Below are 15,140 nucleotides of genomic sequence, written 5' to 3' on the forward strand. Positions count from 1 at the left end.
ATTCCAATCCGAGATCATATACCAACAAGTCAAAACTTGGTCAAATCTTTCAAACTTTAAGCTTCAAGCTGAGAATCATCCTTCCATATCTATTCCGATTAACCTGAAATCCAAAAACGACGATTTACATAAGTCACAATACATAACACGGGGCTAATCATGCCCAAGAACTGGCGAGTGGAGTGCAAAAGCTCAAAACGACCGGTCGGGTCGTTACATCCTCCCCCACTTAAACATACGTTCGTCTTCGAAAGTGCCCATAGTTGTTCCGAAAACCATCAATCGCTGAGTAACCTTACCATGCACATACCCGGGGGTGATCCCACGTCACCCTATCTCATATAGGTCCAATAACACAATGAAACTGAAATTTCGCAATCCAACCAAGCCCATGAACCTTAGAACCAAATTTCCAGTTCCGTACTTATCTATAATATCAGAATCTCACATCTATGCGCTGAAAAAGTCTGAACACGTTGTATCAAGCCACACAACTCAAACACTCATAGCGATAACTTCTAATCGCAACAGCTGCTCAAACAACCCAATACCAGTAATACACCTCATATCAAACAAAGCCTCATTCTAACACTTTTGTATACCGCCAATGATGAATAAAACACGTAGAAAGTCATAACCATTTCCTAAGATCAACCAGTCATGGAGGTCCCTCTCCGTCGGCAAGAACCATAGTAAATTTCTAAGCCGAATCCCGATATTATCCTTCCAACATGCTGAAATCGAATCCGGTAGTATTCATTCTAGGTCCCAATGACCTCGTCTCATCCAACACGACCACTCTAGTGACATGACACATCGATACCATCTAAATCCACAACCCATGCAACCCGTGCACCAATAAGCAACAGTCCAAATATACTCAAATCATGGAAAGATGGATCAAATGAGAGAGCTGTACCGCAAGCTCACCGGTACCATCACGACACGATGCTAAGAACCCATCACACACTATAGAACCAGAACACACGAATCTAACCCGAATGATCATACCTCCACATAACTCCGCTGTGATGCGGTACCCATTTCAAACGTTGGTCTACATCATATACCTCGAGCCACCCCGCTCAAAATCCATAACCATTCGGAATCCAACATCAAGGACCCAGAGTGCATTACCATAACCATGTAGAAGCGAATGACATAACACCACGCAACCCGAAAGAACATAACCAATACGCAATCACTCATGCAACACCCAAATACCCGTGTCACTCACATGCTTCTATAAATCCCAAATGGAATCGCACCATATGTGCATATAACCAATGAATCACCGCACCTCGTAACACAGGGGAGTAACATCATAGATCACTCCAGAACACGAACAAGCTCAACAACGATCGAATGGCACATCTCTCAACAATAGCAGTTCAGAGTCAACAAATCTAACCCGGTGCAAGGCACACATCCATGTTGGGCCCCCAATGAACCCCAAATCAACTCTGGTCATCCACCACAGATAAATAACTCTTTGAAGGTTCACAATGACTGAATCATAGCACATGCTACCCTTTGACTAACCTTAGCTATTTCCTCACAGTCCATAGTCACAAAACCATCTACTCGCGGAAACTCTCAGCCTCCCAATGCATAAAGCACACGAATCACCATATCTGATCCCCGCTACACTGCCCGAACATCTAACACACATCTGATACTTGATCATTCCACGAGGGATACTCCTACAATTCTTCTGTGCCGCCAAGCAAACTTTGAATATCAGCACTCGATCACACAAGACAGTACCGCAATACCGGTGAAGCACCCATGACCCAACACATTGCCCTTTCTGAATTGTATACCCTCATCAAGCTACACCAATCAGTGATCTCATTTATCTAGTCATCTGAAACTGTCTATGCTGCCTAAGAATTTAGACCCTTCCTTCCAAAACTGAACTGTGAACTTACACATGCAGATTCTCAATCCCACACAACATACCGCATATACCATGCCATGCTGGGATAAACATAAGGACTTCATATCCATTCCGAGCCACAAGAAACTACGTACTCAACTAGTCAAGAACTTTCCATTGATCCCATCTAGAAGAAAATCACTACACATCCCATGCTCCTCACGCCAATAGGAAATATACACCTCTAACTATGGTAGAACTCATCAAGAACTCTCTAAATCCCATTTTCACAAAGCCAAATCGTCAGGACTGAATTCCTCTAACTCAACCAAGCTACGCAAGCCATCAAAACCTAACAGCATTGCCACAAAGCACCTGTAGAACCGACCATATCCATTACCATGCCGACCCAACCTACTACTAAGTTGTCCTAATTCTCTGAGCTCCATTCCGAATTACCTTCAAATTTATACGTTTCCTTGGTAGTACACCACTATCCTTAACTAAAACTTGCCCCACCATCCTTAGCATAAAACCACACCGCCCTAAGGCTCATAAGCTGCTGAATACTCTCTTAAATATTCCCGAAAGCACCACATTCAACATACCTACCCTGAAGGGACTTCCTGCGAATCCAAAGCCATTACCTTTACCTTCCTGATACTGACATATAGAATCCCATAATGATCTATAAATACCACGGTCTTGACACCCTCCAATGTAAACCTGAGTTTCTAGCCAAATATACAACTTGAAAATCTCCAATTAATATATGTAAAATCTTGAACCCATTAGAACCATTCTCGAGAGTCATCCACTCTACCCAAACCGCAATTAGACCGATCAAACGGACTGGATGACCTGTGCTCCGTTAGCACTCCAACACCGCAGAATGTAACCTCACCTTATGCAACCAAGCAACTTCCTGATCTATGCACCGTACATCCTTTACCAATAACAACTCAAGTCATTCTGTGATTCTCATACACCCATAAAGCATAACATAACCTTTATTGAAATTTCCTTTACTCGAGCCATCCTCGGTCTTAACCCCCGTAAGCCATAACTAATTCACCAGTACGCCTTAAACTGGAACCAACATAGCACATAACTGTGCAATCAACTAATCAATAGCAGACTCCCCCACTTGGCTCAAAGCCATAGATCAAAACACGCAATAACTCATAATGAATATACTCTGTCACTGCCATAATACCATAGTGAGATAAAACTCAATCCTTCATAAGCTCGGGCAACACAGCCCATCTAGTACTTCAAATCTTCCGCAATCTCGCGTTCACCCTCGTAACAGTCAAGCCCACTCTCTTAAGCGACCCAAATTTAAATTGCAACACATATACTTCACTTGTAAAGGAGATCTTCCAACAACAACATAAGGATCACACAATTTTAGAACACTCCGCAGGAGGTAACCCACTTGTTTTGCCTCAAACTAACATCTCTTTATACCCTTCCACCGTCATAAACACTACGCAGTCATTTAATCTTCCTGAGTCTGAACTCATATCACAACGTGAAATCTACTTCACTTTCCAACTAGGCAACATGAAAAGATCCTTCATCACACCCATGAAGGAGTGGAGTGCAAAAGCTCAAAACGACTGGTCGGCTCGTTACAGATCATTTATAAAAGACATCATATTCACGCAATACAAAGCGATATACTACCTTTCTCTAGTTTTCATTATCTGTCTACTATGTTCTTATATCAACTGAAACTTCACTTGGTTCAAGGGTAATCGAACTCGAGGGCCAAGGCTATTCGATTAGTTTGGTTTGCATTTATTTCTTTTTACAGTCAACTTCGATATTACTCTCTCCGTTTCAAAAGATGAGGTACTTTCTTTTTAAATTGTTCCAAAATAAATGACACATTTATAAATATGGAAATAATTCAACTTTAAACTCTTCATTTTATCTATTTTACCCTTAATGAGAAACTTTTATAACCACAAAAATGTCGTGGCCCCACAAAGCTTTTACCCCTTAAGCTTTAAAGACCACAAGTTTCAAAAATCTTTCTTTTTTTTCTTAAACTCCGTAGCGAGTCAAACTATCTCATATAATTTTAAACTGAGGGAGTAATATTTATCTTTTTAATTTGTGCCAAGTTATACTATGTATCCTTAAAACCACATATAAATTCAACTGTTATCCGATTTTAGGGTAAATAATCTTATATCAATATTACGATGTGCACATCGAAAGTAAGTAATACATTATTTTCATCAATGCTTCTACCATCACAAAAGATAAAATAACCTAAACTTTAGGTTCCCCAACCTAGCGCCCAACGTCGTCGAGCAAATAACAATCAGCAAAAATGATGATCAATTAAAAGTTAATAACCAACTAGTCTTCTTGTATGAAGGTTACGTGGGTTTTCTTCCCAATTCAAAGACATATTCATATGAAGTGAACTCAAACAGAATCTTATTCGCCCCATTAATTTTCCTTAATCTTTGAAAGTTTTGTTGTGTATAAACTCAAAAATTAAAAGAAACAACAAATAAGAAACATAGAAATTGTTGGATTATATCGAATTAAGCAAAAGAAAGAAAACGAATATATTGTAATGAAGTAACATACAAAATTAAAGTTATAAGATCTCAAGTGTTAGGAAAAAACGAAAGACGAAAATAAAGAGAGAAGCGAAAGATTACTTACGTTAGTGGAACTTTTCACTTTAGCGTACAAGTATGAAAGAGCCTTCAATGAAATCTCTTCAGTTAACATCTTGAGAAAAGTATGGTGATAAAACTAAAATGCTATCACGTTCCATGTCGTACTACAAAAAGATAGTACTATTAATAAGTCAACAATCTTTGCACTAATTCTTAAAATACAAAAAGATAGTCCATATATGCCTTTACCGTCACATAGTTGGTCCATATATGCCCTTTTCGAAACAGAATCCACCCAAACAAATTAGCTCTTTCTTTAATTGTATTAAAGTGTATTACATATACTATTTCCTTATTATTAATACTTTTTTTTCTTTACCTTTCTCTTTTCTTTCTTCTTTTTTCTTTTCTTATGTTTTTTTCCTTTTTCTTTCTCCCATATCCAATTTCCGTCACCAATTTCACGTGATTTTATTTCTAAAAATCAAACCTACACCACCAAAAGCTTCCCAGCAAGAAGGCCCTGGTTCTTCTGAAAAGAAGGAAATGAAAGTTATAGGAGAAATTTTTTCGGTGGTGTTAATTTGGTGAATGTAGGATATGGTTATTCAGATTTTGAAGGTGTTGTTCACTGTGGAGCTTCAGATCTGAAGGGAACAAGACCTTCAAAATCTAAATAACCATGAGGGTGTTTGGCTAAGCTTATAAGTTGGTCAAACTGGCTTATAAGCACTTTTTGGCTTATCTACGCGTTTGGTAAAATTAAAAGTGCTTATAAGTTAAGCCAAAAATAAGCCAAAAGCCATAAGTTGGTCTCCCCCAACTTATCAAATTCCAGCTTATAAGCACTTTAAGTTTGACCAAAATATTTACTATTCTATCCCTAAAATACTTCTTTTTAAAACAAAACTCTTCGTATACCCGGTTCTTCAGCTGCATATAATTAGTTTCAGCACTTTTATCCAAACACATAACTGCTTATTTTTTAAATCAGTTTCTACACTTAAAAGTGCTTTTCAGCACCTAATGCTTATCAGCTACTCTAAATCAGCTAAGCCAAACGGGCTCCATATCCTACCTTCACCCAGTTAACACCACCGAAAAAATTTCTCCGACAATTTTCATCTCCTTGAGGTCAGAAGAACCTGTGGGGTTTGTGATAGTAAAATTAGCAGGAATTCATGAGTTTTGTCAAGTGATATTGGTAACGAAAATGGAGAAAGGCATCAGCAATGGAGGAATTCGGATATAGGACAAAGAAAAGGGAAAAAAATAGAAGAAAAGAAGAAAGAAAAGAGAAAGGCAAAGAAAAAAAGTACTAATAAAAAGGAAATAGTGTTTGTAATATATTTTACGGAAAAGGGTCAAAAATGTCCCTCTACTATTCGAAAATGTTCACTTATATCCTCCGTTATACTATTGGTCCACAACAACCCCTGACGTCATAAAATTGGTGTAAAAATACCCCTCTGCCATTAAAATCTTTCACCATGGCAAAATTATCCCATGTGGACTGTCATATTGACGTGGATGCCACCTCATCACACCTATCCCATTTTCTCCCCTACCCTACTTCTTCTTCCACCACAACCTCCCTCTTCGTCCAACCACCACCAACATTACCTCCTCCTTCATCGTACACCTATTCTTCCACCACCATCAAATTCCACTAGTCTTGGCCACCATTCTTTCACTAAAAATCTATCGAAAATTTTGATTTCTTAGTTTCATTTTCGAATTTGGTTTCAGCTAATGTGAGACCCAGGACCATTTGGCAACTAATTAAACTCAAAGAAGTGAAATATGCTTTCCAGCTGCCACAACAAGAAGGAAAATCTCATAATTCATGATTTACTGAAATGTTCAGAGCATAATGAAATGTTTTTATACAATGGTACATTTGGTTTCTAGTTCAATGATTAGGATTTTAGTGTGTAAAATTTTTTTTTATAGGCAGTCATTGCCGCTAGTATACTTTCGAAAAAGAGAAAAGAAAGTCGTTACATTGCTACCTTATGCCACCTCCTTCACTTACTTTATGCCAGAAGCAGTTTTAGATTCTCATTTTCAGCTACAAAGCTCCGCTTTGTATCATAGTGATAGCTGTATTTAATTACAATTTTCATCTTTGCAATTTAATTTATAGTAATAGGTTATATAGATTTTTCATGTTTTTTTCCTTCTTTTACCAACTTGCACAATGCACTTAAATTTTGTCAATGTATTTGGACACACTGTTCTTTTCCTCCTTTATCTTTTGACAAAATAAACTACTGTCCGCTAAAGCTGCTCCAACAAGCTTTGGCACTTTGGTATCCGAAAATGAAACCAAGAAAACAAAATTTTATATTGATTTTTATGAAAGGCGGTTAAGACAAGTGGTTTGATGGTGGTGAAAGAATACATGTGTGGTGAAAGAAGAGGTGATATTGGTGAAGGTTGGGTGAAGAGGGAGATGGTGGTGAAAGTAGTAGGGAGGGGATAGAATAGGATAGGTGCAATGAGGTGGCATGACATGTGGCATCCACCTCAACGATATGTGAGGCCACGTGGGATAATTTTGCTATGTTGGAGGGTTCTAACGGCAGAGGGGTATTTATGCACTAGTTTTATGATGTTAGGGACTGTTATGGACCAATAGTATAACGGAGGGTATAAGCGAATATTTTACAATAGTAGAGGAATATTTTTTATCTTTTTTCCAATATTTTAATACAATTAAAGAAAAACCTAATTCGTTTGAATTGAATCTGTTTCGAAAACGGCATATATGAAATAACTATGTGATGATAAGACATAAATATGCTCAATTTCGTATATCATATTTGGACCTTTTCCGTAAAGGTAAAGTTAAAATGCAAAATAGAAGCATGCAGTAGAAAATTGATTCAAAAACTTATGTGACTTTTACGGCAATATCTGCCGTCATATGTCAACTTGCCGGTCCCACTGAGTAGAAGATTTACGCGATTTACAATGCGAAGCAAAATTCCTCAAAATCTACATCTTATTTCATGCTACACTGAACCGGGTTTTCACCTTACAAATAAATCGCTGCGCTAAAGTGGACGAACCTTAATTAGCAGGAGAAACGATGGACCCGAAAGACGCCGGAGCTCCCGTACTATCGGACCGGGTTCAGATAGACGGAATTGTCGTTCCCTTGACTCTGACTGCCGGAGGACAACTCCGATGGCCTGACCGGTGTTTATCAATTGAGAAAGATGTCCTAGGGTTCGTCGTCGAAGGTTCTCGGATCAAAATCAAGGGTGTCATTGAAAGTGGAGCTGGAATTTGCTGCGCTGGTGACGGCGGAGCTCCGTTGAGGAAGACTTTCACTTTTGAGCCATTATCTGAGGATTCTCTTCGGCTGTGGAATCAAAAACTGCAAGCAGTCCTCGATTCACTCGGTAACAATGGACGACAGAACTTTTGAGGAATGCAGTAGTTTATGTGCTATTAAAGCTACAGTATTACAATTTATAAAGTTACTGAAATGTTATTTGGAACCATATGAAAATATTAATTCATGTTTCCGAATAATTCTCTTATAATGCGTGATTATTCATTCAGAGTAACAATGAGTTTTGGTGGAATTATATCCAGGTGAGTCAAAATAGTTTGATAAAATAGTTTGGATTATTAGGTCCTGCGGCTTTATGTGGGGGAAAAAAAATGTTCATCTGAAGCAAATTTGAGATTTATAATGCTTAAGCATCGGAAATTCAATAAGTTAATCAGCTACAAAGTTCTTTTTCCCAAATTAAAGTTTTTTCTTCTCATTTTGTCTTAAGTCTTGATCTGATGTGTGATAGAACATGAATATGACACGGCCTACTAGCATATATAGTAGTAGTATGTAACAGAGAAGAAAAGTTAAAAGCAAATGAGTGCTTACCTAGTTTAAAAAAAGGAGTGCTTCTAGCTTGCTTTCCTTAAACCTAAGAAGCTGTCTCTTACTCTCTTTAGTTAAATTGGCGCTTCTGCGTTCTGGCATGCTTTGCTTTTCGTCTTGTTTAAAATGATGTTATGTTCTGTTAACTACATATAGTTAAGGGTATTGTTATTATCATCATTGTTGTTGTTGTTGTTTGTTGTTGTTGTTGTTGTTGTTGTTGTTATTATTATTATTATTTTTTTTATTTTTTTTGGTGTGTGTGTGGATAACCTTGGTGTCCGGCAAGCTTGCGCGCACCTCGGCTAATTTCTCGGGTACTTGCTATCTCCCACTAGCACAGATACCGGTTAACTCTGTCGACCAAGCTTGGACAGACGGAAAGAAATCACCTAGTGTTTTTCGCGTCCACTGGGATTTGAACTTGAGACCTCATGGTTCTCAATCCACTTCATTGACTGCTAGGCCACCCTTGGGTGCTTCTTCTGTTTGTTGTTGTTATTATTATTATTATTATTATTATTATTATTATTATTATTATTATTATTATTATTATTATTATTATTATTATGGTGTTTATACATGATATAGAATACTTGACATCATGGAATTTTAGGTCGTCCTAAGAGACTTTTTGTACTTCTGAATCCATATGGAGGAAAGCGATTTGCATCAAAGATATTTCTTGATGATGTAAAGCCCCTACTCGATGATGCAAATATTCACTACACACTGCAAGGTTTGAAATATTGAATCTTCTTATCCACGTGTGGCTGGTGTTTCTTCAATGATTTTACTTGAGTCTATAATCATGCCTTATACTCTTAATCTTTCGCTCTCAGAAACCAAATTTCGGTTACATGCAAAGGAAGTCGCTCATTCATTGGATCTTTTGAGCTACGACGGAGTTCTTTGTGTCAGTGGGGACGGAATTTTGGTTGAGGTAGGTTGGTCATGTTTTTTTTTTTCTTTTTTTAATCTTTTGTCTGGCCTATTGTTGTTTGATTTTCCATCAGTCCGGCTCAAACAATTTTGCAGTATACTCTTCTTTTGACATATAGTACTTGATTATGGAATACCTAGCTTGTTTATTGAGTGGAAGGTTATCCTTTCCTGTTGTAAGGTTCAAGATATTTTAGTTTATATAAAATTCTGATTTAAAAGATGTCAAAGAAGAACCCCAGTGGAAAAACTGATATGTAAATTTTACTTCTTAACCAGTCAGTTCTTCCTAAGACTTTTACTCAGCTGCATTACGAGAGTGCATTAAGATCTTCAGGGTAATTATTTGTTAACTTACTGAAAGGAATTGCTAATGCCAAGAAATAAACTCATAAATATCATGTTTAAATGTAAAACAATCAAAGATCTATGTATAGTACTTATTTTTAAACATTAAAGAGCTTATATATAACTATGTTGTTTTTATGTTTCATATGTATACATAGAAACATCTGAACTGCATATAAAAAGAGAAGCACAGATCCTTTGTACATTTACCCCCCTTCCCCAAAAAGAGAAAAGAGAGAAAATAAAAGAAAGTCAAAGAGTTATGTTGTGTCTCTAAGACACATTGCACTGAAGTAGATGAAATGTCTTAGAGGTGAGTCCTGGAACAACTTCAGAGTTGCTCCACTGTGATTTTGATGGAATCCACAACAAGATTACACGCATCTCTGTTCTCCAGTTATCCTGCGTTCTAAGAGGCTTGTGCCCTGAGGGCTTTGTCTTTTGGAATTTTTGGCTATTCGTTTCTGAGGTAAATGATGATAATCATACAAGTGATCATCATGTTCTTACTTTCTTGATTTTCGATTTTTAGTAGGTAGTGAATGGACTACTTGAAAGGGAGGATTGGAGTTCTGCAATAAAGATGCCTCTTGGAGTAATACCTGCAGGTCTGTTTCCTTCTCTTGCTGGTGTTTGTATATTTTGATTAGCTTTTATTGTGGAGCTTGATATACATGATTATGGTCTGTCACATTAAGCTTTTTCTTTTTACAATGTTATACCTGTAGTATGCTAAACTTCTATATACCATTATTCAAAAGGAAAAAAACCTGTAGTAGGCTTAACTACCAGATTAACTCTTCACTCTATCTTCTGAAAGGTCATCAGGAGCACATGGTGCTGGCACTCATTTCTATGACCTACATATCTAGAATAGACGTGCGGTGACACACATCAGCAAAGACAAACTGTGTCTTGTCATTTTGGATATTCTTCTGCTTGGGGTATGTGTATGTGTATGTGACTCCGTGTGACCAATAAGTCACGGGTTCGAGCCGTGGAATCAGCCACTGATGCTTGCATAAGGGTAGACTGCCTACATCACACCCCTTGGGCTGCGACTGCGGGATACTTCATGCACTGGGCTGTACTTTAGTAAGAGAAGCCTACTTGGGGAATCGAAGGGAGCCCTAACTAACAAATTATTAACAGAAAATGTGTGCACTTCAAGGACACCTTAGGATGTATATAACACTAAACAGCTTAGTCCATCAAAGAAAATGCTTCAACTGCCAACAAACCAGATTAATAGCTGCAAATGTATGCTAACAATTTTCAGCTTTAACCTTTTCATTCTTAGTAGTTAACTGATTAAGACCTATCTTGCTGTTTCAATAACACTGTATTTGGTAGAGGCAGCAGGATCAGGTTAGAAACTTTTTACCCCTAATATTCTAAACAACACACCCCCACCTCCCCCTCCCCTTGCGCGTAAGGAACTGAAATTTGCATTTACGTTCAAGAGAGAGATTTGGACATCCTTATGAATTCCCTTCACCAGAATCTTTCTCTGATCGCAAATATTCCACATAATTTCTAATCTTGGTAGATTCGTGTTCAGCTCTTTGAATTTCATTCTGGCTTTAAATGTGTAAAAAACTGAGATCCACTCGATGCTCAAGGATTTTTGTTTATGGGACTTACTGCTTCGCTCATCGGCTGTTCAATAAAGTTTTACTATATAATGTGCATAGTTTTTTTAGTAGCTTTTGACTTAAACTTTAGCACATGGAAGCAGTGTTGTTACTTTCGTCCACTGTCTTATAGTTGCATTTTTGTGTATGCAAATGCAGGCACTTCAAATGGGATGGCAAAATCTCTTCTAGATTCTGTCGGTGAATCTTGTACTGCATTTAACGCAACTCTTGCTATTATTAGAGGTAAATAATTGCTATCCTTTTAAACTAAAATGGTGATTCCCGAAATGATGTGTCAATTGCATTTCTTTTTCTGTTGAACCAAAGAAGCTCTTTAATTCTCTATGCATGTTTGATCAATGGCAGGGCATACAAGATCACTAGATGTAGCTACAGTTTCACAGGGGCAGGAAAGATTTTTCAGTGTGCTAATGCTTGCCTGGGGTATGTATATTTGACATTGGCTCTTCTGGCTTTGACACTGTTTTTGTTTCGTATCTGCTTAAGTTCTTTGCAAATTGATATATGATTAAACTATCTAATAGGACTCTTTGTTTTTCAGGTCTTGTAGCTGATATAGATATAGAGTCCGAGAAGTATAGATGGATGGGTAGTGCTCGAATGGATTTTTATGTATGTTTTGCATCTGTTTCCTCTATTATATATTTTTCTTAAATTTCAGTGTCAGTAGTTAAAATTCCGGATTGTATCACTGGATTTATTTACAAATTATCTGGCTTGCTATACAACTTCATTCCTTGGTTTCTCTCCCTCTCTCTCTCTCTCTCTCTCTTTACTCCTTGCTCCTTCTCTTTCCTTGGAAGGTTTGGTCTCATTACGATATTTGACCAGAAATTTGGTCAGCTTTTTGTCTACCTGGATTTCTTCATGGACACCATTTCCGTCCCCCTTGCATCTCTCTTTTCCTATGAGGATAAAAAAAAGTGCAGCCCGGTGCACTAAGCTCCCGCTATGCGCGGGGTCCGGGGAAGGGCCGGAAACAAAGGGGCATTCCGAGAAAAAAAAGAAAAGAAAAAGTAGAATGCCTCTTCAGTTGATCACGTGCTTAGTGGTTATTGTAGCCATTAAAGTATCATTGTTTGTTTTTTAATTGCTAGTCTCATAGACCCATACTGTTTTTCCAGGCAATACAGCGGATATTTTGTCTTAGAAGGTATCATGGCTGTATAAAATTTTTGGCTGCTCCAGGATATGAAAATTTTGGAGAACCACTTGAACTTGAAGGTGAAATTAATGAACTTAACTCGAATCGGGTTCAGCAAAATTGCTATTGTGGTCCAGCTTTTGACATGAAGGGTTTCAACCGCAAGATTGAGGGGCCTTTTGTCTCAATCTGGCTTCATAATGTTCCTTGGGGAGGTGAAGATGTTCTCGCAGCACCCGATGCCAAGGTTGGTTGAGTTTGTTTGGACATAATTGTAAATGTTGCCTACATTGAACTTGTGATCGGATTCCTGTCAGTGCTACTTTTAAAGTATACCAAATAGAATGGCTTCTGTAATATGTAGGTTGAATTTGGATCAGATCTTTCTTTTTGTGTGACATCTACAACTTCTAGGGCTTATTTCGAATTACTTTAAATCAGGAGTTACCTTTAAAATTGATTACTTTTAACTGTGAGTGTCTGCATAGGTAACTCCTGATTTAAAGTAATTCTTGGGGCATCTTCACTATACTAGTTTATTTTTTTGTGTAAGTTTCAAAGATTTTACAAATGCTTGCACTAAGACAGTGCAACATAACATAACTGCTAATTGTTTTTTTTCTTTTGGTGTAACAAGTAAGCAAAAAGATTTTGTCAATCAATCTCCTTTCCACATTTTGAATATAGAGTCAAAGATAAATATTTTGACTTAGTCGTAAAAGATGAGTTTCTTTCTGTAGGCTAAAAGTAGGCTTCCTACAATACGGGCCACGATATGGGCCTGACTTTACTGATTAAATGATTTTATGATGTTCTAGAGGTGAAAAACCTCTGCTTAGACTAGGACTCTTGCAGGTAGTAACTTGACATAGTAGTTTTCTTCTTTTATCTTCTCCTAACCATAAGTCTGCATTTTATGTGTTGATTATTCTGCAATAATGGTTTCATTATAGTGCCATAGCTGAAGGAACATGTCTAATCCCATACCTATAAAATGCCCTGCACTTGCAGATGCATATACCAAGCTACTACAGTTCCTCTGTTCTTTCTTTAGAAGCATTAAGCTGTGGATACTTAAATTGTGACTTTCCCGCTGCATGTTTCATTGTTTTGGCATATCTTGAAATTCCTTTTTTCTTTTTGGGCTCATGTGCAGTTTTCAGATGGTTACTTGGACTTAGTTGTGATGAAAGATTGCTCAAAATTATCCTTGCTGGCGTTGATGAGTGAGTTAAATAAAGGAGGTCATGTTAGATCACCGCATGTCTTGTACTTGAAGGTTAGATTCATCATCTTAGCTCTTTAAGTTACCTCTATTATGCAAGTTCTTGTCGCGTTTATTTTTTCTTCCTTTTTTTTTTTTAAATATATATTTTGGAACAACTCTTACATTCATTTTATTGTCGCCTATTAAAATAAGACCTATAATTTATTTATTTTTTATTTTTCTGACATAGAAGACATAATTAAGTAAATAAAAGTGTGCTATTCAATTAGCTTAAGCTTTTAGATGAAGTGATCATACACACTTCAACATAGTACCAAAGCAGGTAGAGGTCCTGAGTTCGAGGAGTATATCTGCCACCCATTATTAAAAAGAATTTTTATGTGCTTGGCCCATAAAAGGAATCAAACATGCACGTGAGGGGGAATTTAAAAGATATAATTAAGTAAATAAAGCCATGCTCTCTTTAATAACTTAAACTTTTAGATGAGATGGTTACCCATTTCTACAGTTTCAAATTCTGATGTTTGTCTAGCAGTGCAATCAGAATGTAGTGTAAATCCTTGACCAAATAGGTTTTGGTTTTGTAGCAGCTGAATTAAACGACACCCTTTGCCTGAATAATCAGCAATACAATAACCCCAATCCCCAACCTTAACCCATGCATATTTGCGTTTGATGTGTTAATATTAGAGAAAAGTTCTTTTTTGATAAGTCAACTATTTTGTGCATTAATTAGGATTTAACTTAAAGGCTTCTCATTGATTTAAAACAACCACAGGTAAAGGCTTTTGTTTTAGAGCCTGGTCCACGATCAGATGACTCAAACAAGGAAGGGATTATTGATGTAGACGGTGAGGTCCTTGCCAGAGGTAGAGGAACTTACAAGTCTGAGCAGAGGACATTGATGGCCTATGACAAGCTCCATATTGAAGTAGATCAAGGGTTGGCTACAGTATTTTCACCTGTCAGTTAATTTTGTCTGGTTCAATTTATTCACCGAAAGAGAAATTAGTTCTAGTTGGCGGTTTCTGTATAGAATGGTTGCGAAAGAGGGGTTAAATGAAGGAAGCATATGAATCTATTTTTTTCTTCTTTTTTTGGTGTGTGGGGCTGTGTTGCTTCTGAACTTTGTCTTGAGCGCTTTTGGTGCTCACAAGTGGACTGATCTTCACCTATACAACAGGCCATCCCTCCCCTACAAGAACTTTGGAGTTCAGTGCTAATTCTGTACAGATTTTCCCAAGGGGGAGTTGGGAGTGTTGCCATTTTATTCTTGTGACTCCGGCATATCCGACTGTAGACGACAAATCATTCTAGACTATTTTTGACTGTATGAACCTAATTATTTCACTCTGCCGCTGGTTGTGATATGATATCATTTGTGAATTGATAGCATATACC

At 37.4% G+C, this 15,140-nt stretch overlaps 1 protein-coding gene across 2 annotated transcripts; it reads left to right on the forward strand.

The window, feature by feature from the left end:
- Positions 7,470 to 15,125, forward strand: LOC109244800 (sphingosine kinase 1). 2 transcript variants are annotated; one of them, XM_019411946.1, is made up of 10 exons: positions 7,470 to 7,934; positions 9,036 to 9,158; positions 9,262 to 9,362; positions 10,245 to 10,317; positions 11,503 to 11,589; positions 11,713 to 11,790; positions 11,909 to 11,979; positions 12,492 to 12,758; positions 13,668 to 13,790; positions 14,518 to 15,125. In XM_019411946.1, exons 1-10 carry the CDS (start codon positions 7,619 to 7,621, stop codon positions 14,710 to 14,712), a joined length of 1,434 nt encoding a protein of 477 aa, XP_019267491.1. In that variant the 5' UTR covers positions 7,470 to 7,618; the 3' UTR covers positions 14,713 to 15,125. The 2 variants fall into 2 exon arrangements, with proteins under 2 accessions (XP_019267491.1, XP_019267498.1); XM_019411953.1 differs by lacking the exons at positions 7,470 to 7,934; positions 9,036 to 9,158 and having other exon boundaries at positions 9,282 to 9,362; positions 10,242 to 10,317; positions 14,518 to 14,852.

The sequence above is a fragment of the Nicotiana attenuata genome, chromosome 2 (assembly GCF_001879085.1).
Source record: "Nicotiana attenuata strain UT chromosome 2, NIATTr2, whole genome shotgun sequence".
NCBI classification, from domain to species: domain Eukaryota; kingdom Viridiplantae; phylum Streptophyta; class Magnoliopsida; order Solanales; family Solanaceae; genus Nicotiana; species Nicotiana attenuata.

Excerpts from the sequence above, each read along its gene's own strand:
- LOC109244800 (XM_019411946.1), top strand. The coding sequence starts at position 7,619 with ATGGACCCGAAAGACGCCGGAGCTCCCGTACTATCGGACCGGGTTCAG. Across the intron at positions 9,159-9,261 it reads TATTCACTACACACTGCAAG|AAACCAAATTTCGGTTACAT; the intron begins GTTTGAAATATT and ends TTTCGCTCTCAG. Across the intron at positions 10,318-11,502 it reads TCTTGGAGTAATACCTGCAG|GCACTTCAAATGGGATGGCA; the intron begins GTCTGTTTCCTT and ends ATGCAAATGCAG.